The 25691-nt window shown below is 42.1% G+C and overlaps 1 protein-coding gene across 8 annotated transcripts in view; it reads right to left on the bottom strand.

Annotated features, from left to right (window-relative positions):
• FHIP1A (FHF complex subunit HOOK interacting protein 1A) overlaps window positions 1–25691 on the bottom strand; it is a 252114-nt gene that overhangs the window by 43361 nt on the left and 183062 nt on the right. For 7 of the 8 annotated variants that reach the window (XM_036998555.2, XM_073232580.1, XM_036998548.2 and 4 more), the window contains 2 exons: window positions 18024–18182; window positions 16180–16266 (listed from right to left, as the gene is read on the bottom strand). In XM_036998555.2, the coding sequence (XP_036854450.2) occupies window positions 16180–16266; window positions 18024–18182 (246 nt within the window). The remainder of the gene's footprint in view (window positions 1–16179; window positions 16267–18023; window positions 18183–25691) is intronic. The other variant, XM_073232581.1, reaches the window with a different exon arrangement.

Genomic DNA, 25691 nt, shown 5'->3' on the forward strand with positions numbered 1-25691 from the left:
AGCGAGTCTGTGGCCAGGGTAGGCTGAGGAGATGGGGTTGGCCCAGGGAAAAATTCAAATAGCTGGGCTCTACCAAGTCCACATCTCTGAGTTATTTCTCCTAGTACCTCGATGTCTACAATTCTCGACATATTTCCTCTTGACAATATGCCAAATTTTATAAATTACAGATCAATGAAAGAGCTGCTCAGCTAACACTATAATTCTCCAACAAGTACATAATAAGAACAAAAAAGTAATAAGAGAGTTAACACATACATAGCACATATTCTGTGTGAGGCAACATTTTAAGGTATCAACTCATTTAATCCTCACAAGTCCTATAAGGTAGGCCCTGTTACTGTCACCCCCATTTTATAAATGAGGAAAATGGCTCAGAGAAGTTAAAGGGTCTTTCCAAGCACACACAGCTAGCAAGTGACAGAGCTGGGCTATCAACCTTGGCAGCTGGACTCTCAAAGTTCACACTACATTAAACCCTTTGCTAAGGACTTACTCACTAGGCTCCACTACCTCTGGGTTTATATCAATGAATAAACTTGCCTTCCTCTTTACCATCTATTTTAAATCTGTTTCCCTGTGCCAGTGTTTTGTTGGTTTGTTGACTTGGCAAAGCTCTGGACACAGCATTACAGAGACAGGGTTGCCCCCAAGATGCCATGAAGCTGGCTTTGGGCCAAGATGATGAATCCTGTAGCCAATTAGTTCATTATTTCTTCTGCGGTGAATATGCAAAAGGAGAGGAAAGATTAGGGTTTCCACTCATGTAACGATACGCCCAGCTCTGGGCGTATGATACCATGTGCCTTACCAACAACCTGGTCCAAATCCACAACATACTCGGAGATACAGTAGATAAGTCAGCTGGACATAGATATTGATAACAAGATCTTCTTTAGGAACAAAATGTGAATGTCCCAATAGATTCTATTATAATCTACTTCCACATTCCCAGAGGCTCTTCACAATAAATACTAGACATTTCATTATGCTCCATACTTGGTCACAAGTGATAGCTCTGGGATAAATAATTGATTCTCTTAGGCTTTTTTTATATACTGATGAAGGGAAAAGTATATTTGTATATGGATGTAAATGTCTGTGTGCATCATCTTTCCACTTAATAACCTAGAATATGGGAAGTCAAAAAAAAGTAATAATGGTTACAGTCAGCCGAAGGAACTCTGCCAATCACATCCTCATTGCATAAGCTCATACAAGGAGCACTTGTTCTCCCTTTTGCCCTCAGCCTCAAGGTGTCAGTCTGGCAGGCGTGGGTCGGCAGCAGAATATTCTCATAATGTTCTGTGATACACATGACATCAGTACGTGGCCAACCTGACAACATATTCCCACTGCCAAGGTGACAACATTTCCATTTGAAAGGAGTTTTCATGGTATTGACATCACTGTCCACATATCTCAATAGCATCACCCAGGAAAACAGAGGTGATTTCCTGGGAATAAATAATGGCACTTGTCCAGCATCCTCAGTGCTGGGAGGAACTTCTCTTGACCACACTAGATGCACAGCAGGGGCAGAAACATGTTCTTAGAACAGATACCTAAGAACCCAATAATCTCCTCCTCACCTTTAGATACTCCTACTACTATTTAATCCTGAAATTGTGCAAAGTATTTTGGCCTGTGTTATCTGCTTTGATGGCTCAAACAGCTCCAGAGGGAGGCAGGGCAGCCCTTACCCCATTTTAATACCTCACTCATTTGGAAAAGGCTTCCTGGCTTCCCAAAGCACTGGGCACGGCCTCTGCGTCTGATGTTCACCACCGCCTGGGGAGGCAGGCAAGGCGAAGACTACACATTGGGTCCTTCACTGGGGTAAGACCCTCGAGGTCACACATAACTCTAGGACCCATGTCTTCTGAATCCTAGTCCAGTGAAAAAGTATAAGCAGCCTTAGGGCCAGCAGAAGGGCACAGAGCCACACGGTCATCCACCCGGGAGTACCTGGGTGCCGGCTAAGTACAAACTCCTGGGCCCCACACCTACCTATTAAATCAGAATCTCTAGTACTCAGGAGTTTCATGTAAAAAGTTCCCAGGTAATTGTCTTTGCACATTTAAGTTTGAGAAACTCTGGCATTGAGAATTAGAATAAAAGGAAAATAATTCTATGCACAACTAAGTTAACATCACATTCTGAAAGAAATAAGGAGAGTTTTGCTCCAAGGTTCTGCTGTCTATGAGATAATAATAAAAATGAGTTAAGGAACAACAAGTATATTATCTAAAATCAAGATACTATAGTGACAAAAATGGTATAAAATTCACTGATCAGCAACATACAGTGTCATGTGAAGGATGTCTCGTTTTAAAGATTCAGGCTGGTTAAGTTAATAGCAAGTCTTTAGTTCTAAGTGCCAGAGACAAGAAGCACTTAAATGCAGTATTTCATTTATTTTTTACATGAACCCAGGAAGGTAGGTATTGTTTCCATGGATAACATAAACACACAGGTAGGTACTTGCCACAATCCCACTGTGAATTAAGTAGCAAAGGACCAAAACTCAAACGAAGGTATTTCTAACCTCAAAACCCACTGGAAATGTTAACCCAGATGACTTATTAATCAAATATAATGCATTAATTCAATATATTAGGTGGCACATACTAACTTTCAGTTTTCAATTAATAAATCAAGTATTTCCAAGTGAAAGCTTCTTGTAACTGTCACTGAAGTCTTCTAGGTCTATTTAATAGTGGGCTCTCGCTGGATAGAGCAATTATTAATTTAGGCTGTCTAGAGCTGGCCTGCTTAATATGATTTTTTCAATACAAGTTTAATAGTGCAGCTGCCGATCCATGTTACACAGCAGCAGGCCCACGACAGGACTAGGGCTTTTAATTACTTTGCTCAACTGCCATTGCTGATGGACTAGTGCACGTCACCTGGGGCCTCTCTGCTTCCACCAAACACTCCTCTTTTTAAGTCCAGGGTAACTGAGGAGGCAGACTGCCTGGGCGCCACCACTGCCACCCCAGCTCCTGGGTCACAGCTGGATCTCCAGCATCGGACAGAGACCACAACAAGCTTTCCTGCTGAGCTCAAGCATCCACAGCACACGGCTTCCTCCGCTGCCCGACGGCCCTGCAAGGAAATCCATGCCTGTCCACCCTGGCACCTGCCAGAGCCTGCTGCAGAGGCTGTGAGACATGGGCAGCAGCTTCCAAGGGGAACGACCTCATTTCCCCAGGAAGTCCTTGAAACCCCTTCACTCTGCACTGCAGTCTGGGGGCCCGCGGGGCTGCACAGGTATGCCTCCAGGGCACTGGAGGACAGAATTGTTTTAAGCAATTGCTTTACTCCAGGCGTGGGAAGAAGCAAAGTTCCATATGACCAAGTATAGCTCAGCATCACTATAGGAGGAGAAATAGGGCAGGACAGCATGCCGGAGCCTTCAGTGATTGGGTCAACAATGTAAAGAACCGGTTTTAAAGAGAAAATTATTGAAATGCAACTTAACTGCTTTTCAATTATTGTTACCCTACTTTAGATTTTAGTGTGGCTCACCCCACAGCTGCACTCTACTTTGGAGCTCCATAACTCAACGGAAACTGTAAAAGATTTAGCAAAGACCCACCAAATTTGAAAAATAAACTCTCAAGTTCCAGGGCCAAGATGGTATCCTAATTCTACATTTTTTTATTTCTTCTTTCTCCCAATGCTCCACTGAAAGGAATGATCTGATCAATGAAATTGTACGGCAGTACTGGAAACCACACATATAATCACGAGGTGTTTCTTCATCAGGAAGTAATGTAGATGATGGTGGGCATGCTAGGCATCCAAAAAGCAACAGGAATCCTGCCAGAACAGCAAGTAGGGGACTATCTCCACCTTCTTGCCACCCAACACCCCCACCACCATCTCCCAGATGAGAAATGTGTGAAAAAGGATGAATGGGAAAATGGAGCTAAGTAAGGGTTTAAGTGACAGGTTGCTCTGCCCCCTCCTCTCTGGAAACTAAAACCAGCAAGAAAAGGGGTCAGTGTAGGCCTCCTGTTAATTCAGCCCCCCATTATAGCTCATTTCCATTTAATAATGGCAATAATTTGAAGACCGCTTTTCATTGCTCTTAAAATCTTCAGTCACTAGTTTCACTGAACATAAAGGTCAAAAACATCCCTAGCTAGTGAGAGCTTGTCTTGCCAATGGGTTTCAGCCCCCAGCAAGTTTACAATGGATTCAGTGTGACCAAAGAAATGACAGTAGAATGTTTCTTTGGGGTGAAAGGGTTTATTACTCGGTTTGTTCTCCCAGCAGTAAGTGGAGCACTAGTGTCTCTACCTCCGCCCAGAGCACTGGGCCAAGCTCTCTATATAGTGCAATGATAGCTCATTGCCTAAAGGTGAGGAAGCGGCAGCCCATCAACAGGCCAGTTACATCATCAGATGGCTTAAGTTCAGCAAGGATCCTGGCCATAGGAACCCCAACTTCCCCATAGACCCTAGCTGGGCTCTGGCGGGGTCCCTGACCATCCCACCCACAGACACACTAATCGCAAGAGAGTGATTCACAAGTGTAGCTGCTCCCAGCTTCTCAGAATTTCCATCTTTTCTTCTCTAGTCCCCAAAAACTTCTATACAATAACCTAAGTCAATAAGGCATGAAATACTGAGCTCAGAGGATACAGAGCATGAATATGTATGTGTGTGTTTAGAAGACAAGATTGTAAAATGAATGGGCTCCACAGTGGCTTATAAGAAGCCAGCACACATGCCTTTCTGGACATGGATGAAATTATTCTGCCTGTGTATACTGTTCAAGTGTGGTTTTAGCACATGAGAGACGGTAGAAAAATCGGTTTTCCTGGTAGATTTTTTGCTTCTGTTTTTCCAAGCACACTTGTATGGAATAACTTGCTGAATGACACACAGCTGGCTGCTCTTCACAAAAACCAATGGCACAGGCTTTCTTTGAGGTCACAGTTATTACTGCTAATGCTGTGAGCTGCCTGCAGAATAGAATGGTGTGTGATTGTTTTTCCTTCCATCCAGCCCTTAACTTCAGCATACTGCCCTCAAGGTCTCTGCCTCCTACTACTACAGATACAAACTTCTGCCGGAGTTTCCTAATAATCTCCAAACGAAGGACCCAAAATTACCTACAAAGCAGAAAAACATCATAGTTCACAAGACACAAATAATAAAATGACTGAGCCCAGGGTGCCATTTACACAACTTTTCTGCCCCAAACGGGGTGCTAGTACCCTTCTTCTAACCCTGCCGGAGCCAGAGCAACTCTCTGCTGGTCTCCTGCCAGCCCAGGGACCCTAAACAACAACCTGCAGAAAGATTCTTCCAAACTACTGACAAAGCCAATCAGCCTGCTTCACTTCTGTTTTTACCTGCTGCTCCACAGCCTGATCTCTACATTCAGAAAACAAAAAACAATACAAAACAAAACAAAAAAAAGGACTTGACAATCCTTTCAAGGATTACCTCTCTTTACTTGAGGACTTCCGTCCACTATTATCATCTTCAAACATTTATTTATCATTTAAAATATACAGGACATCATGCTACCCTCTAGAGTAGGGGTCAGCAAACTTCTTCTGTAAAGGACCACAGAATGAATATTTTAGGCTTTGTGAGTCATATATACCCTGTTGTACGCTCTTTAATTTTCTTCAGTCTTTGAAAAATGTAAACAAAAAAAAATTTTTTTTTAATTGTGGTGACATACAGATAATATAAAGTTTGCCATCCTAGCCATTTTTAAGCGTACAGGTCAGTAGAGTAAATTCCCACTGTTGTGCAACCAAACTCCAGAACTCTTTGCTTCTTGCAAAACTGAAACTCTATTCCCAATAAACAACTCTCCTAGACCCTGGCAACCACTTTTCTGCTCTTTGTCTCTGAATTTGACTAATCTTGGTACCTCATATATGGGGCATCGTACAGCATTTGTCTTTTTGTGACTCCCTTATGTCACTTGGTATAATATCCTCAAGGATCATCTCTGTTGGGGCATTATCAGAATTTCCCTTTTTAAGGCTGAATAATGTTCCACTATATGTATATACCATATTTTGTTTAGCCATTCATCTGTAGATGAATATAAAAACCATTCTTAACTCTCAGGATCTACAGAAATCGGCCACAAGCCAGATGTGGCCCACAGATATAGCTTGCCAGACCTTGCTCTAGACACGTAAGAAAGCATGCAACATAAACCAGAGGTTCTGAAACTTTCCCAGTCCATGGCACCTTCAGTATATCAGTAATTTTTTCACAGTACCCATAAGCCAAAAGAAATACTCAAATATCCCATTTACTAAGTATTTAAGTCTGAACAACTTAATACATACCTAAGTCCTAACAAATTAACTCCTGTTGGGCACTCAAATCTTGGAATCAGACTGGAACCCGCCAACCTCACTCCCCATTCCACACTGATTTTCATGTGATACTTGATTTTAAACACAGACTCACCAAAAACTCAGTTTTGCTAAAGTATGATCACATTGAAAGGAATGTATATTAAATACTGAAAGTCAACTATTTCAAGCTAGTAATTCATGTGATCTCTGACAGATGTCACTGTATCACCCTCATAAATTTAAAGCATCTCAGCGCCCCTGTGAGTTCTCTAGGAAGCCCCAGGGCTCCCTGGCACACCGTTTAGGGCTGCAGATACAGACTCCACCAGGGGTTTCATGACAGAGGTGGGGAAACAGGGCCAAATACTGAGAAGACACTGAACAAGAGAAAGGAGCACATGCTCAGTGCTTAGTGACGGGCACAGACACTGAGCCACAAACTCTAGAGAAGAGAGATGCCTGGCACCCACCCTGAGTCAGGGACAGCCGTGCAGGGAGTGGGACTCAAGCTGGGCCTTGGAGAAAGAGTGAAACCAGACAAGAGAAGAAGGAAGAGAGTGTCCCAAGCACAGGAAACAAGACTACCAGAGAGGCCCTGAAGCAAGAATGAGCACGGCCCACAGCAGACCACGGGAACCGCAGGAAACAGGGCTATTGAAGGTCCCAGAGAAGGGTGGTATGTTTGAAGGTATGTTGAGAAAACTCAGTTCAACAGCTACGTGTGAGACCACCTGAAGACAGAAACCCATTAGCAAAAACCTACCCTGGTGGAGGTGAGTGAGGAATATGACCTAAAGTGTTGGGAGAAGAAACAAAAGATCACCTATGATCCTTAGGGAAAAAAGGGTGACACTGTATGAGGGGAGATACTCCTAAGAGAAAGGATTCCATAATCAAGGCTTCTAGGCCAGGCCACTAGGAAAAAGTAATGTTATTCACAAGAAGGTATGCAGGTGACGAGCTAAGCCGGCCTGGAAAGAAAGATACTCCGAGTTTGGCTTTGATATTCAGTTTGACAGCTCATTCAGGTGGAGCTCCAACTGGGGGTTGAACTTCAGGCTGGGTTGATTTTCAGGGAAAAGGAGGCAGCTCTGGTCTAGGGAGTCAGAAGTCTCAGGTTTGTTAATAAAGTGATTCTTTAAAATACCAATATTTCTAAACAAATGCTTGTGCACACCTAATGATCTGGCAGTTGGACATGACGGAGAAGCAGTCACCTCTTCCAGGTAGTTTGGAAGGGTATATGGTTGGTGAGCAGGATAATCCCTTCCCTTCGGATCCTTACTTCCATGCATCCCAACTTTCTCCACCCCTGCCCTTCTGCTGCTCCCCTTCCAGTTTTCTTTTAGTTCACAGCCACACTTCCCAAATGCCAGTCTACACCAGCTGCCTTATTTTGTCACCACCAGATTGCCCCGGAGCCCCTTTCCCCCCGACTCTCCTCTGTGCTGAAACTGCTTGCTCTGCGTGTAAATGCTCACCTGCCCTGGGAGTCAGACAGGGCTCTTCCTGAGTCCTCATTCTCCCCGACCTGGGGGCACCTCGGCACTCTGGGTGGGCTCGCACCGGACCCTCCCTCTTCCTGAGCGCCCCTCCCGCCTGCTCGCCTTTCAGCTTCGGCCCCCACAGTGCTCCCTCCCTAACTCCTCCTCCAAGCCACCGCATGCCCCTCCCCTACCGCCCCAGCTTCTTCCTCCACTACAGCACTGACTTCAGTCTATCTTGGTTTCAGTTTGGGGAACATGTCGGCCTCCTGGGTCCCAGATTATAAACTCTATGGAATGCCCATCAGAAGAACCCCCTTCCAGGATCCAAAGGGGACTGGAGCCACCAAGCGGACCTGTGGGTGCACTTCCTTGAGGTGACCACCTGGGTCCATGAAATGAGTGTACATGGAGGAGGGGCTGCAGCAGCACAGAGATGGGCTGAATCCAGACATACTCCTCTTGCGCCCTGTGAGGCACCAAATGCCCACAAGAACTGTTCTGTCAACATGAGAGACAAAGGCTGCACCTGGCAATGGGGGAAACTTCCTGAGGGGGAAGGCCCCACACACAGCTGGTGGGTGTATTAGCCCCTGCCAGGACAAATGTCAGTAGCCCCTGGGGGCTATAAATGGGTCCTAACTGGAATAGAAACAAGTCTGGACTCGGCTTCGCGTACCTGGTGGTAGATGTAAATGCCCAAAATACCATTAAAGGATTGGAACAGAAGACCCTGCACCAATTTGGACCACCAAGTTACACGTCTTCAGACCGAGGGACACACTGCACAGCCCATAGTGTCCAACTGGGCCAAGAGACATCACATCAGATGGACATACCATATTGCATCTCATCCTCAGAGCAGTGGTTTAATAGAAAATTGGAGTGGGCAGGAGAAATATTTGCTGTTTAAAATGAGAGGAGCTAAAGGCATGAGAGGCTAGCTTACACCCTTTCAGGAGTGTGTGCCCACACTCAACATGAGGGGTCTAAGGAAGGGTCCCCACTGGATAGATTCCTCCACTTTTCCGGGGAATCTGGGGAAAAGGGGGTGGGGAGGATGCTGGTGTGACCATACCGTTCTTCCCCACGTCACCGCAACTTTCTTTTTTCCTACCAGATGCAGTGGTTCCAGGACCAGGGCTACAACAGCCGGTGCAAGAAGCTTAGTAGCAAGAAACCGTAACCTTACCCTTAAGTCTTTATGTCAGAATTCCTAAGGGCCTGATGAGGTGGATTGTGCCTTCACCCCATATGGCCAGGTTGGGGCTGACAGTGAGCTCAGCTGTGCTGCCTAGTGGCCGGGACGGCCCACTGGTTCTGCACCTGTGTAACCCTACCTTACATGAGTGGCAGTGGGCTGATGGGGAGGCACTTGCTAGACTGGTATTGCTGCCAGCAATCTGGACCAGTACAGTAGCTGAACCTAATGTCCCTTCCATGGGGGAAAGTCTGGGGAAAATCAATGACAAATGGAGAATTATAGCTGAGGGTAAAGGGATGAATAAGCGGGTGATGCACTGAGGGAAATCCACGGTTTTACTAACGCCTCGAGAGCGGCTCAGAGCAAGAGAATAATACCTCTTAGTGAGAGCATCCCAGATGCCCAGAAGGGTGAAGCACTTAACGTCTGCAATGACCACCTCTGCTTTTGGAAACTGAAAAGACTGAATGACAGTCTGCAAGTCACATCGCTCTGGGAGAAACTCTGGTCATGAGATTTTATAGGACAAATGAATTGTCACTTTAGATCTGTCCGCACCCCACACTGGCTTCTCCAAATGTTAGGCCTATTTGCATTGGACTGTCACTCTGTGATATAAATACCATACCAGGTGTAAGTGCTGTGCTGGGTACAACTGTTTTGCTGTTAGGAATCTGTGTTTGAAGACCAGGGTGTGGACTGTGATACAATGAATCATAAAAAATACATACATATTTGGCCATTCATATGACCAAATATGTATTTCTCAGGTACATTTGTTCTTCATCCAGTTCCTGAGAACACTGCAGAGTCTTACAGGCAAAGCGGGTGTTTTGTCATGTTAATGAGAGACTTGGGACCCCACCCAAGGGCAGGGGCTGCATGTTGGATCAGCCAATGGCCAACAGTTTAGTCCATCATGACTGTGCAATGAAGCCCTCACCGAAACCCCCGGAGAAGAGCTTTTTGCTGTCTCCGTGCTCTGCTCATCGTTCTCTGCTCAGCTGGATCCTGCTTCTGGGTCGGAGAGAGCTTCTTTGCTTGGAGAACCAGACACCTCCACAGGAAACCAAGCTCGACAAGGACAGAAGCTCCCTTATTTGGGACCTTGCCTTCTGTCTCTCTTTATCTGGCTGTTAACTTGTATCCTTTATGGCATCCTTTATTAAACTGGTAAATGTAACCCCAAAAATTAATAAATAAATAAACTCTATGGAGATGAGAGGGTTTTTCCGTCTTCATGACTCCACGGTCAGGGAGAGTGCATTACACCTGGTACACACTCCCTAAATGGTCTCTGCACAAGCGATACTATCCTTTGGCTGCATATGAGATGGCAGAATTTGTCCTGGAATAGCTCTGATAATACCCGGGCATATAACAGGATAGGATTTCAGAGCATGCTCATGTTTGGTCCTCATTCCCTGTACAGAGGAGAGAGGGCATGACTATCCCCACAGTCAGCTGAGAAAACTGAGATTACACAGAGTACATGCTTTGCACAAGGTCACCTAGCAGTAAATACAAGAGCGGAACTAGAACCCAGATCTCTGACTCTCGGTCTAATATTCTTCCACCGTACACCCGTCTCTGTGCATGTCTGTGTAATAAAAAACCTGACTTGATGATTGTTACTTGTGCTTTAGGTATTTCTTTGTTGTTTATCCATGTCAAGTATGTTGTTAGCAAAGCTGCCTGTCACATTAGAGTCTAACTATGACTTCAGGTTCCAGAGGACAAGGATCAATATGTAGTAGAACCAGGCAGCAACTATAAACTATATAAAGTGGACTTCCTTAAGCATTTCTTGAAAATTTTACTTAAGCCACAATTTACTCAGGCACTAAACTCAAAATGCTCTGTGGGTGCCATCTGTACCTGCTAATTAACACTCTGAAATGCTCATACTGTAGGTGTGCTGGACAGTGTCTGTTTCCATTCTATATCTACTCTCCATCTTTCCCACACTGCTCTGAACCCCAGTTGACCTGTATGGACCACTTTTTTCCACAGTTCTCTTGCTATCTGGTTTCCATTTGGATTCCCCAGTGGGAGTCCAGCACAGACTGGAGGGAGGGAAGAGAATGAAGTTTGGCTATTTATTCCCCTAACTCCCTCTCTGAGGGGTTGTCTCAGGTTGGTTGTGACCCACAGCTGAAGCTCCTGGTTCCTGTCAGGTGGCCCTCCTAATGCAGCTCTCTCTGACCCTTTACATATACACTCAGTCCCAGGGGCAGTAACCATGGTAAACTTGCCCAGAATATGGCCACAAATTCTTTGACACTTCTACTCTCAAGAAGTGGGGTCTATGTCCTCTCCCTTTAAAAGAGTGAGCACCATGACTACTGTGGACAATAAAATATGGCAGAAGTGACACTGTTTCCATTTCTAGACTGGCAGACTCTACTTCCCGTCTCTTGGAGGCCCCAACCAACATATAGGAAATCCACCTTCCTGAGGCTGCCATGTTGTGAGAAAGCCCAAGTGGAGGGGGGAGGAAGGGAAAGAGAGGGAGAGAGACCCATGGATGCAGCCAGCCCCAAATATTCAGGCCCTACACACTGCGCTCACCCCAGCTGAGGTCCCACACATCACTGGGCAGAGATGAGCCATTCCCACTGCACCTCGCCTGAGTTCCTGAACCAGGAATTCATTGCTTTATACTAACAAGTGGTTGTTTTAGGTCACTAAGTTAGGGAATTGTTTGTTACATAGCAATGGATCACCAAAACAGCATCTGTTCCTTCTGGGGCCCTCACTGAAAAACTATGTATGACAGTCATCAGGGCTGATAATCACATTGTACACTTTTTTTCCGGGAAAATGGTAGAACTGCACTTCCCTCTGAGGTCAGATGTAACCTGCTGACTCGCTTCAGACAATGAGACGTGAATGGCAACAACATACCACTTCCAGACGAGAGCTTCAAGAGCCAGCGGGCCATTCACTATGTTCTCTTCCCTCTGACATTATGATAAGGGATATCAGCTCCAGATGGTGAAGGATCTATCAGCCTGAGTCCCTGAGTGAGGATAACATGGACAAAAGCTACCTACAAGTTGCTCATCCAACACAAGCAGTGTGAACGAAAACTAAGCGTTTGTTGTTTCGGCCCCTGAATCACTTGCGCTGTGTGACTGCAGCGTCCTCATTGTGACTAATACAATCAACTTCTGTGGCAAGCTAATCCGGGCCAAAAATGACCCCATGCATGAGAGAACCATTGAACTCCTGAATATTCTGCACACAAAGGACGTCCTTAAGTTAAGCAAACACATAGACCTGTTTTTCTTTACACATACGATCAAGAAAACCATGGGAATCACCCAACCATGTGGCACCATGGGGACACACCTCTTAGATGACCTCCAACCTCACAGAACCTAATGCCCAAAGACCTCTGCGGTTACACACCCAAGTCCTCGCCATGCCTTGCCCAGGCTGCCCCCAGGCAAGGGCTACATGTGGCAGGGCCGCGAAGGCACACCTGTCCCAAGAGGGCAGACCCCTCCACGGCCCTTCTCAGATGCGGTGGCCCAGGACACTTCCCACCACCTCTCCCCACTTCCCTGCACAACGGGGCAGATTTGCATTTGCAATCTGACAACTCCCCAGCCTGTCCTACTTGCTCCTTATTTTCTCTCACATAAGCATTTCCCTTGATAAAATACTTGCACATTTAATCCCATCTTGGCATCCACTTCTCTAAGAACCCAGACTAATACAACCATACCAATGACTATTATTCAGCCTTGAAAATTGAGCTTTGATAAATTAAACATACAGAGACAACAGAAGTAGCTCTTCCTGGATAAGGACTGTCTAAAGTCATAAATAACCTATTTTGTACAATGTGATGTTCATAGCTATGTCTAGATCTAATTCCTAAATAACTTATACTAACATGGCATCATTTTCTTTAACACAAATTTTACAAAGAATGATTTCACCACCTCTCCCCCAAAATGCATCCTTTCCTAAATATCCAAATTAGTCTTCCTATCCCTTACTTATCCAAAACACTGGAGACCATACATATTTTGGAATTCAAAAACTTTTCATGTTTTAGAAAAGTAATATGTCCATCTGCCAAATATAACCCAGCAGGTCTGAGGAAGCCCCCTATAATCAAATACATTGATATTTCTTTGACAAAACATACTAATATTAACACAGGTAGGATAAATAACACAAGCCTCAAGATAGTTCAAGAAAAGGTTTGCCATCAAACGAGTTCAGCAAAGGTTAGGTTGTACCACCATATGAATTATAAAAGCAACTCTGTCTTCAGAGCTTTTTGAATTTTTGAGTTGTGGAGAAGGGACTGTGGACCTGTACATACACAATACAGAAAACTATGCAGCCCTTTTTAAAAAACCAGATACACCTTTGTACTAACAGAATAAATGTTCACCCCACAGCACTGGATAAGGAAAGCACACAAGAAAATGACTTGCAAAGCCAGCACGTTACACGTGAACACAGGCCAGGGGACAGGACAGGTGGGGACACTGTCACTTGTCAAGACCCCCACGCCCCCTTCCCCTTTATACCCATAATGCTTTATAATGACCTCATCTCTGATTAAGAAATTCTGTGGGAATATTGTTTATAAGTATTGATCATGATGTGGAAAGTTTTAAGTATGCATTTATATTATTTTATGAGACAGAGATTGAGTTACCTCTGCAAACTGTCTACATTGATGGGATGGCAGGTAACTAAAAAACGTGTAAATTGGACACTGAGATAGTACGCAAAGGACATTTATTTAGGATACTAAATAAGGCTCCTCTGTCAAAGTAAGGGACCCAGAATATGACAGATACAACAGGAGCCCCTACAGAACATCCCTTCCCATATCAAAGGAGAGGATATAAGCTCTCAGATGTTACTGCTCCTACTGGGAACTCCTCAATAAACAACCAATTGTGGACTCTTCCCAAGGGGCCTCTAAGCCCCTGCCCCGCCACTCAAGAAAGGATCCCTCCCTAATCAACTATTAGAGGGACCAAGAACGGTTCCCTTCCCCCACCTTGCCCTGCCTCCTTCTTAAGCCTTTTAATTTTAACTAATAAAAATTTTAAAACACAAACAAACAAATAAAAGTCACTAAATAGCCCTGGGAGAAATTGTCTACAATGGATAAAAGCTCAAGAATTTTAATTAAGGCTTGGAAATTTGATCCAAGTTCACTTTGCATTTTATATATTTAGTATTGACTGTAGTTTTTTCATGTATTCCTAACTTCATGATTTTAAAAATTCGTATTTAAATTATGGGCATAATTGAGTACAGTATTAGTTAACATATGTAAACTGCTATTCCTATTCTCTGTAAGCCATTGCCTGGGAATGTACCACTCTATTTGGCACTTCTACAAACATCATTCCATGTATGTGCTGTTTATTGAACCTCCTAAGTCTAAGGTACTGTGTTTGGCACTGGAGACACCTCAGCGAACAAAACAGATGAGAATTCTATCCCCAAGAATCAGGCAAACCACTGTGGAAACAGACACTAAACAAGTTGTTGCACGTTTAATGATCTGATTCCATTTGTTCGAAGTGCTAAGAGAGAGAAGTACAACGTGACTGGTCAGCTTCAAACAGCATCCCTCTGAGGTGGGTCCCAATCTCAGTTATGGATGAAGGGTTGTCATTAATATGCATAACCTTAAGGTATGCTAATTATAATCATAAAAATATCCTGAACAAATAATAACTATAATTATCACTATTATAATAATGACTTAGGAAATTATTTTATATCAACCAGTCAGTGAGGAAAAGCATGGGAACAAATGAGGAAGAAAGTCTAAATGTGTGACACTATATGGATAATTACTGCCAAAGAATTTCAATAGCGCTATTGGATTCCTCTACAGAGGAAATTCCTCCATGCAGGGGCTCAGAGACTTGCACTACAATTCATCCACCTCGCCTCCCAAACAGCAAGAGAGCAACAGAAGGACAATCTGCAAAGAAACAAAAGGTTTGACTTCTCCAATGATATGTCTCAAATTTTCTAAGACAGATTTTATTTAAAACATTTGGTCCCTCTGCCCCCATAAACCACTAAAAGAACCTGGAAAGATCAATATTTTGAGGTTTAAACCATGACCAAGATTTCCTCGTAGGCCTAGAAGCAGCACAAAAATCCTAGTCAGACCAAGTACCCTGTTTGTTTTGGAAAATCCTGCCACTATGCCCAAAGGGTACGGAATTGAATTGATAAGAGATCATGTCTCCCATCAAAACCTGCTGTTCTACACAAGAAGCCCCATCACCATGTACAGCCCTTGTACAAAGTTACTTCAAAGTTGCTATAATCAGGAACTCTTGGAGTCTGTAAAATGAGACCCCATGGGAATGAGCTTCCAGATGCACACAGGTGGGCATTCCATCATAACAACATGTGGCAAGTTGTTTCTTGCTTTATTTCCTCCCAAGGCTGGCAATTCTAATAACTGACAAAGATCCTCTGAACTAAATACTATATATGTCTCTTTGCCCAGTAAAGAAAGAAACTCTTTAGATTAGAATTCCAGGTCCATGGGTGTCTCTGACAGCTCCCAGTGAAAAGATATAAGGTGATGATCTATTATACAAAATGAGAGCATCATAAGAAATTTAGAGTGTTGCTAATGAGACAGCCAACCTTTGATGGGACCTTAACTTGGCTTCACTGTAATTTTTACTGTCACAAAACTTTTACAATAAAAAATCACATTCTATTAAGAAGCAGGCAAATGCATGGCAACTACGCTACCACTGCCCCCTCCGTACCGCAGTAAGCCTTGCACCCTCTAGGATGGACTGGGCCTCAGCTCAACAGCTGTTCCAAGTAGCCACTACCCCTGAGCAGAAGTGATCACAAGAATCAGAGTCTACCTGCCAGTCCTCAGGTGGACTGTCTATCTTACTCGACATCCACAATGCACATTCTGCGACACCAAATGGATCCCATGAGACTTCAGGTGTCACCATTGTTAAGATCTATGTTTGATATTGCTAAGGACCATAGACAAAATGAGAAGGAAAATACGGCTATAGTCATCATCAAGTCAATTATACTATGTTCACCTTCCTCAGTTTCCATCAGATGTACTCTAACTAGAGAAACGATTACATTAGCCAATCACTGACCTTATGGAGGGCAGGAGCCAAGACTGGTACCAAGAATCCATTGTAAATATAATTGACAAGCTGATTGCGAATCAAAGGGTGAGCCACCTAAGAGACGAACAGGTAGTCACAAAAAAGAGAGTTCAATCTTTAGGTTTTCTTAATCAGACATTTCTGTGTACATTCTGAATTCAACAAGGAAGCCCAAATTTTGGCCATTTATTCCATGGTTAAAAAAGAATTCAGATTTCAAACCACCACATAAATTTTTCAGATGGCTTATTCTAGTATAGACAGCTTGGTAAAAAAAATTCATAATTTTGGGTTTCTAACTTGAAAAAAAAGGCAACAAGTAAACTGAATGTATATAAGGACTCAAAAGTTAAAATTAACAAACTGTAAAGTATAATTTTGCCCCATATCTTCATCTATGTCCCATCTCAACTTGTGACTAATTTTAAAAAAGAGTACAACTGTCAAAATGGACAATTCATACATTTACTTTGCTAACAAAGAATTTTCTCATTTTGAAGATGCATTTTCTGAAAATCACTTATACTGAGGAGGAAAGCATTTAGAAAACTTTTTCATAAAAAATAAGATACTGGTCAAAAGCAGGAAACATTACCAGAGGTATAATACTTTCTGATTTTCAAAATATATTTACCATAGATAGCTCTTTACTAATACTTTTTATAAGTGATCTTCTCAGTAGTACCCAAATTTAAAAATCTTGAAGTCGATAGCCTTAATTTTAAAATATAATATGAAATATATCATTTCTCTCTTCTTAACCATGCCTGTTAGCTGTACTTCTCTTTCTTAAAAAAAAAAAGTCAATAAAGTAAAAGGCAATTTCTAGGGAAGTGAGGCTAGATTTTAAATTACTGATAATCTCTCTGCGTATACATTTGGGAAGGAACTAATAGTTTCATCTTTTTTATTTCCACATACCTTATGCAAGAAATGTTCACAGACTGTAATATTAAAGTAAAAAAATAACTTAAGATGTAATCTATTTATCTTATATATAAATAAAACTTCCTTTGACTTAGCAATAAAAATGAGATGGGAACTAAAGTAATTTACTAGCATTTTCTTCCAGAAACGATTTCTTTATTTGGTAGATAAACAGATTTTAACTAACATTTTTCACCTTACAAACACCATAAAGAAGATTTGATTTCTTAATAATTCTAATATGAAGGTGATACTTATATTGTATAGAAATAAAACATTTTTGATGAAAACATACTATATCATTAAATATATATAAAATCTGATGTTTATTGAAAACAGTAACAAGAAATCTGAAGGTAAAAATCTAATCAAGAAGCCAAATTTACTAGAGTTCAGTGATTGTTTTTTCCCCCGAAGCAGGCCAATTTCAAAGCAAATTTAATTTGTGTTGCTAAGATGCTGCTTAACTTCTTCTCAATTCAATTGGGATAACAATATTCTTTATGTAGTGTGCACCATTAAGCAAAATAAAGTGTTTTCCTTTGTCAACTCCCAAGAAGACCTTGAAGAAAAAGTGCTATAATTTGGAGTACTTAGAAGCCTAAAAATACCTATTTAATGAGTCAGGCATTTAACTTATTTTTGATGGTTAAGTGTATAATCAAAACAGAATTAACACATTTTATAAAGAGGATAAAGAAAATCTACTCATTTTTTTCTCAATTAAAACTCCCCAGAAACCTAAAAACTAGCATTTTCACTCAAGGACATTTAGTATGCTGAAAGCATCAATATTCCATAAACATTTATTAAAATCTTAAAGAAGGAATGTTTACAAACTATCCTTTGCAATGCTTGTATTCTGAGCGGACCATAAGGAAGGCTCCTCTGCCGTGCTCCAGTACCTGTATGACGGCATTGCAGAACTCCAGGGAGTTCATGAACTGGACGAGAGAAGGCAGGAGGAGCCAGTCGTCCTTCAGAAGGCAGTGCCATTCCTCACCCTTCTCTTCCAGCTTCGTAGGCAGGGAAGAGTAGAGACCACTGAGACCAGTTGCAAGCACCTGTGTTCACAGAAATAAAAATGTAAGAAACTCTTTTCCACAGTTCTTAACCTGCAATGAACAGCTCCTAGGTGATCCCAATGCCACTGGTCCAAAGACTGCACATTAAGTAGCAAGGTACGAAAGTCTTAGGTGCTACCAATGAGTTAGAAAGGGTTCAACAGGTGGAGGCAGTGGGGAAGGACAGCTCCAATATGGGAACGGCAGCGCTGGAGGTATCTGGCTAATACACACACTGCTGATATGAGATTATTACCTCTCACGTACCAGGCACAGGCTGGGGTAGGGCTGGGGAGAATGAAAGAGATGCGTGCAGAGATGGAGAAACTATGATTTGTGCCCCCACAGTGTTCGGGGTGGGGAGGAGGATGGCAAACTCATAAACAATGTGTTAAGAGTATAAAACGCTGAGTGCAAATACATGGAGGGCACACACCTCAGTTTGCGGAAGGAAGCCCTGGACTGAGGCAGTCCAGAACAGGAGATCTCACAAGTCAGAACCATGGGGAGCTTTATGAGAAAGATTCCTGCAGACATGTTAGAGGTCATGACTGGCACAGGTGTGCTTACAATTCAGAAAGCACTTTAATCTGATCTTCAAAAATTATGGCCAAAAAAACATGGCAAGTAGAAAGAACTGCAGGTTATGGGTCAGTTAGATGTGATGACAATAGTTCAAACAGAGCTAAAGTGGGTCTAAACTGAAGCAGCTGTAAGAAAAGACAGGAGGCAATACACTTGAATATCACATGTAACATGGATGTAAGTGTGATCAACTGTGACACGCATCAATCCAGTACTAGTCCACAGATGATGGGCTTCACCTCCTCACACAGCGCTCTGTTCCTAACATGAAACTGTCAGCATTTGGGTTTAGTGAGTGAGGGTGATTGAGAACTCACACTGTCCAGTTACCCAGCATGGTCACTGAGAACATGGTGATGCCCGTAACAGAGAAACATAGGAAAGGAATGCACGAATGCCGAGCACCTGCCGCTTTCATCTTGCGGAGTACAAGGCCAAGGGAAACAATGAATCTCACAGCACTGAGGCCTACCAGCTGGGAAGGAACGATGACCGGCCAGCACCCAAGGAGCCCCAATCTGGCAGATGCACAAAGGCAGTGCAGAGAAGGCCCAACAGAAGCAAGGGAGTGTTCAACACAAGGCACTGCCTGGGGAGAACCCTGAGGTTCCAGGGACTCAGAGGAGATGGGGACATTCAAGGCGATGCTAAATCCTGAATTAGGCCCAGAAAAGAAACAGCAAAGTCTTCACAGACTTTACAGTCTGATAATAAGGCACAATCAGGAAATTGTTATAGTGTAAAAATCCTCAGAATATGTAATAGAAAATATATGGTGCTGAGATGTAATAAAGGCCCTTAATCCAGACTTGGGGCAGTGCGGGGAGGGAGCAGGAAATCTTCTCAGAAGAAGTGATGTCCAAGCTGCTAAGGAATACATAGGAGTTAGCTAGAAAAGAGTTGGAAAGGAGAATATTACAAGCAGAGAATGCATAAAAGTTTAAAGGAGAAAGAAAAGATGGCATCTTTCAGGAACTAAGAGAAGTCGATACTTTTGGAGCACAGAATCAGAGGCAGAAAAAGCCTGACAAAGGAGTCAATCCTGCAGGGTTTTGTAGGTCAGGATAAAGGGCTTGACGGACATCTCAGTGGAGAGTCCAGTAGACAGACATGGGTCTGATGCTTAGGGGAGGAATCTGTACTAGATAGAGGTGGAAACTTGGAGCCATCTATATGCAAATAACACCTCAAGCCATACACACCAGAGATACAAAGGAAGGGAGGTTTATACAGATGAGAGAAAACAAAATGATCCACAGTGCGTGGCCTCCAAAACATAAAGTCAGAAGGAGGTGTGGCAATGGAATATTATTCAGCCAATAAAAGAAAAGAAATCCTCCCATTTGCAACAACACGGATGGACCTAGGGGGTATTACACTCAGTGAAATTAGCCAGGCAGAAAAAGACAAATACCATATGATTTCACTTATTTGTGGAATATAAAAACAAAGCAAAACAGAAGGAACAAAACAGCAGTAGACTCATAGACACTGAAAAGTGACTAGTGGTTACCAAGGAGGAGGGGCTGGCGTGGGGTGGTGGGGAAGGTGAAGGGGATAAAGGGGCACAATAATTTGCAATCACAATATAAGTTGGTCACAGGGACAGTAGTACAGCATGGAGAATGTAGTCAATGACCCTATAACATCTTTCTATGTTGACAGATACTTACTGCACTAGAGGGGGTGAGGATTTAATAATGCAAATGAACCACTGTGTTGTATATTTGAAACCAATATAAGATTGTATATCAATGATACTTCAATTAAAAAAAAAAGGAGGTGTGGATCCAGGTATGTTGAACTCGAAAAAGTTACCTACAAACTCAGAGCTGCCCCTCCTTTTCCCATACCCTGTCCCCCAGCACCCTCTGCGCCCCCTTGGACAGCAATCCCCTGGCACTCCACAGTCTGACGGCAGTCTGCTCCAGCCCACCTGGCCTGACTGGTTCACTCCAGTCTACACTGCAGGTGTGGCTGATCTGCGCAGTCAGGTATGGTGACTATCAGATGTTAGGGGTACTTCCCCTGAGTGACACAGCTAGCTCGACAAGAGTCGGCCTGGGGACTCAGCACAGAGAAACCAGATGACGCCACCCATGGGAGAGAGTGTGGTGCCTCCACACGGAATAAGGGCCCCCAGTGAGCAGGGAGAGCAGCAAGAGGCAAGATGCAAACCCATTTCAGGATTGCAGAGGTCGAAAGATCATACACATTTCTCTGTTCTGTTTCCTAGTGACTTTCAGTCACGCATTCACTCACTCATTAAAAGAAAAATTAGTGAGCACTTTCAGGCCAGATACTATGTAAATCACAAAAAATGTAACAGTAGACAAGATAGAGCATTTATCACTTTTTCAAAATCAGGGCATCTATGGTCCCAAAGGAGAATGTCCCCTCTTTAAAGTATTTAACTCCTTGTCAACATACGCAAACAAATCACTTTAATTCCCGTTTTGAATGTGACCCGAGTGGCTGAGCTGCCTGTTGTAAATTAGAAACCTCTGGCAAGAGAGAACAGAGACCAAAAGTTCTCCTTGAAGGGAAATCTAATCTTGATGCCACATTTTAAAAATCAATTACATTTGCTAACTCATGCTAAATTAACCACAGAACAAAGGCTTTAATTCTGCATACTCCCAATTCCTTAACCACTTTGAGGCTTTGAAGATTCATAAAGACAGGCTTAATTTGTCTGACTAAAAAGCTGGGAATAACTATTCAGTATATCAATATAATTACAGCAACATTAATTTTCAAATTACATACACCAGTGACAGTAATTAAAAATAACACATACCTAATATTCACTTTTTAAGAAGAGTATTCTTTAGAGAGCATGGCTGAGAGGCAAACAGAAGCCTGCCTGTACAGAAGGACAGTGCAGTGTGATGGCTGGACATGGCATCCTGCTGTGTTCTTGCCACCAGAAAGCAGAGCTAGAGAATGTCTCTACTAGCTTCTTCAGAAGGGCAGAGAAACACGGAAGAAAACATTCTGCAGAATGAAGAGTATTACGTAGTCTTAAGAACAAGATTCCAAAATTTTACAGCTAAGTATTTATATCCTCTCTTCCAAGACTTTGCTCAGAGTTCAGATGATTTCACCCAATCCACGTATATTTCTAGAAAACCAACTGTGGGCTAGACACTGTGTAAGGCTAGTGTGGGGGAAAAGCCCATGCCCAAGTCAGACCAGGCGAGATGCCGGAGACTGCCCAGAAACCAAGAAACGCAAGAAAGGCCACTGCTGCACAGAGGCATCAGAGGGCGCCGTGGGAACAGGACAGGGAAAAGGAGGCGCAGCCACAGGTCTGTAGATGATTTTCCCAAGTGTTTAATGGCACAATCTATTTACTTTTAAATTTCATTTTTAACTTAAAAATTAAAAAACAGACCCTCAACAGCTACTTAAAAATAAAATGCTCATCCACTATTTTAGCCTTTTATTGATCCTGGCCACAAAAAAGTCATTTGTGAAACATTATATTTATTCCCAACACATTAAGTAGCAACCCAATATTTCTAATTTATCTTCTCTCAAGAGTCTCCTTAAAAGAAACTTATCACCATAGAAAATGATAAGGATGACAGCAGACAATTAAAAAAGCAAACCACTTCCCTGACAGCAGAATGGCATGGTTAATATCAGACTAATATGATTTTGAACTAGGCTCTACCATTTACAGCATAAAAGTCCTCCAAGATTCAGTTTCTTCACTAAGTCATTGCAAGAATTGAAGAAAGCAATGCATGTCAAGAGATAAGTATCATGTGATAGACAGTGACTATAATAGGGGGGATGAGGACTTGATAATAGGGGTGAATGTTGAAACCACAATGTTGTTCATGTGAAACCATCATGAAATCTCATACTTTAATAAATAAATTTAATAAATAAATCTCATACTTTAATAAAAAACAAAAAAGAGAGAGGGAGAGATGAGCATCATGGTTTACACACAGCCATGTTTCCAATGCAGGAAAGAAAGAGCGTGCACGGGACTGAGCAAGGCAGGGAAGGTCTACCTTTAACTTTAAATATCTAATGGGACCCAGTTAATTTTAGCAAAAACAAAAAGATTTTAGCAGATGGCTTTAGTCTGAAGCTAGCAGCAAAACATCTGGTGGGGACCATTTCATACAACATGCCAAAATAAAAAGCCTCATAAATTCTAGATATGGGATAAATAACTTTCTATCTGAGGCTGAGTACCTAAAGGTTGCTTACTTCAATTTGCATTTCTTGATTTATGTATAGGCTGTTTTCTCCTTTTGCCAATATGAAACAAGCTACAAGGGCGTAATCAACAACATGTGGTTAAAAAAAAAAGTCAAAAGAAGTGATAGGCCATATATAGTCTCCAATCATTTGTTGGCCTTAAATTGTTCCCTAGAGTATCCCCATTCTCCCACTTTTCTTGGGAAAGCACATCTGGAGATTAGAGGCAGTGGAACTAGCAAGTTCTTCCTATCAACTACAACAACCAGCATTTCCCAGCGTGGTCCAGTTTCCTCAAGAGCCATTACTCTCCCCAAAGCCTGATGCTAACACACTTTGACAATCATACTAATTAGAGAAAGCTTTTTGTCAATTGTGGTCCTTAGCCACATGGCTAATAGAGTATACTTTTATCTTTGACATAAAGAAGACTTTTTTTAAATTATGTTGTCAGATGTAATTATAGAAAACTGGGTACAAATAAGATTATGGGATCTATCCTGAGGGGCAACTGAACACAACGAAGCTCTGCATTCCATGTTAGCAAATCAGGTCAGCTAGAGATGATGTTTTTTCTCCAATTTTAATGAACCGTACAGTGCTTTAAAACACCTTTTTATAAAAACAACAATTACTCAGGGAAACCTGCTTGCAACAGAGTAAATGAAATCTGAACATTAAAAACATGCTCTATTCTAGTCCTAGTATATTTAAATTTTAAGTATGAAATATTACAAACATATGAAACAGAATAGAAAACCACCCCCAAGATTTAACAGATTTTAATAACAATGTCTGGCATATAGTAAGCTCTCAATAAATACATTATTGTTACTGTTATTCATAATTATCTCAGCTATTCCTGGTCTCTTACACACTTTATATAACTTAGCATAGATTTGTCATGTTCTCTGAAAAACCCTACTGGTATTTTTATTAAAGTCACATCAACACCCCACAACTTATAACTTACAATTACAAAGGGGAGATTTTACCTTTATGATGGGAAGAACTAGTGGTCACCACCTTTACCAACCAGGTGACCAAGCACAGCATCACCAACAGGGGGACAACCCAACACATGCCTCTTGATATACGATCAGAAGTGTACTGATGACCTATAAAGTTTTCTTACCAATTTTATTTAATCAAGCATTTAGACCTAATTTCCCATTTGCAGGAAATACAGGGGTGAGGGACAAGTCAAACTATACAAGAAATGAACCCAGAATGTGGGGCCTTCTACAACACAATGGCTCATCTCTTAAAAAGTCAACGTCATGGGGGGAAATAGTGGCAGTCTGTTATAGATCAACAGAGACTTAAGAGATAGGACAGCCAGAATTGTACCTTGTATTGGACTCCAGCTTGGAAATAAATCCATGAAAGGCATTTTGGGCATAATTAGGGAACTGGACATTAGATCCTATTACAGAATTACTGTATAATTTTCTTGGATACAATTATGATATTATCATTATGTAAGAGAATGTCTTTATCTCTAGGAGATACACATTAGAGTATTTAGTGTCTGTAACTTAATTTCAAATGTTTATAACTCAATTTCAAATGGCACAGCAAAAACAAATAAAAAGCATAGATGATAAATACACCAACATATGGTGAAATGTTAAGTTTTTGAATTTAGGTGATATGTATACTGTATTAACCTCAATATTCTTCCAAATTTTCTGTATTTTACTTTTTTTTAGCAAAAAGTTGTAAAACATACATTGCATTAACTTTACAGATGAATTTGCAGGAAGTGTCATCTACACAATAACTACAAACTACAGTGCTTTCCATTTATTTAGATCTTCTTTTAAGCCCTTCAATCAAGTTTTATAATTCTCTGTAAAGGCTTTTAATGTATTTGTTTGACTTACTAAAGAAACCATAGGATTGTGTTGCTTTTGTAAATGGTATCTTTTCTAATTGCCTTGTGTATACTGATCAGGTGAAGCACCTGAATATTTTGATGATTTGTTTCAATACTTGTGCTCCTTCTTTAACAGAAATACCCAAAACAATTCAAATAAGCCCAAACTCAAACTTTTGTATAGCTCCCTCACAAAACTGTTTATTTTTAAATAACCTTCTACCTCCACAATGTTGCTCCTGTCCAGCTCCTTTTCATTCTGGTTCCTCACACTCATTTCCAGATCCTTACGTGTCTCCCTACCTCCTCAGCATCTCCCAAACTCAACCATCTTACATGACCAGATTCAACTCCTAAAAGAATTCTGATTTTGCTGTGTTACTGCTCAAATTTCAAGAGCTCTCCAAACTGGATACAACAATCATGGTAGACAGAATAATGCCCCTCCCCTACCAATGCTGTCTACACCACACTAATCCCTGAACCTGTGAATAAATGAGGTTGCATGGCAGAGGGGAATTAGGGTTCTAGTCAGCTGATCTTTAAGTAGGGAGATGATTATGGATGATCCACGTAAACCCAGTGTAATCCCAAGGGTCCTTAAAAGAGGAAGAGGGAGGCAGAAGAGCAGAGTCAGAGAAAGGCGTGACTACTGAGGAATGGTCAGAGGTGCACCACTGCTGACTGTAACAATGGGAGAATAGGCCACATGCCAAGGACTGTGGGTGGCCTCTAGAAGGTGAAAAAGTCTAGAAAACTGACTCACCGACAAAAAAGCCTTCAGAAAGAAGCACAGTCCTGCTGACATCTTGATTTTAGCCCAG

The sequence above is a fragment of the Manis javanica genome, chromosome 3 (assembly GCF_040802235.1).
Source record: "Manis javanica isolate MJ-LG chromosome 3, MJ_LKY, whole genome shotgun sequence".
Taxonomy (NCBI): Eukaryota; Metazoa; Chordata; class Mammalia; order Pholidota; family Manidae; genus Manis; species Manis javanica.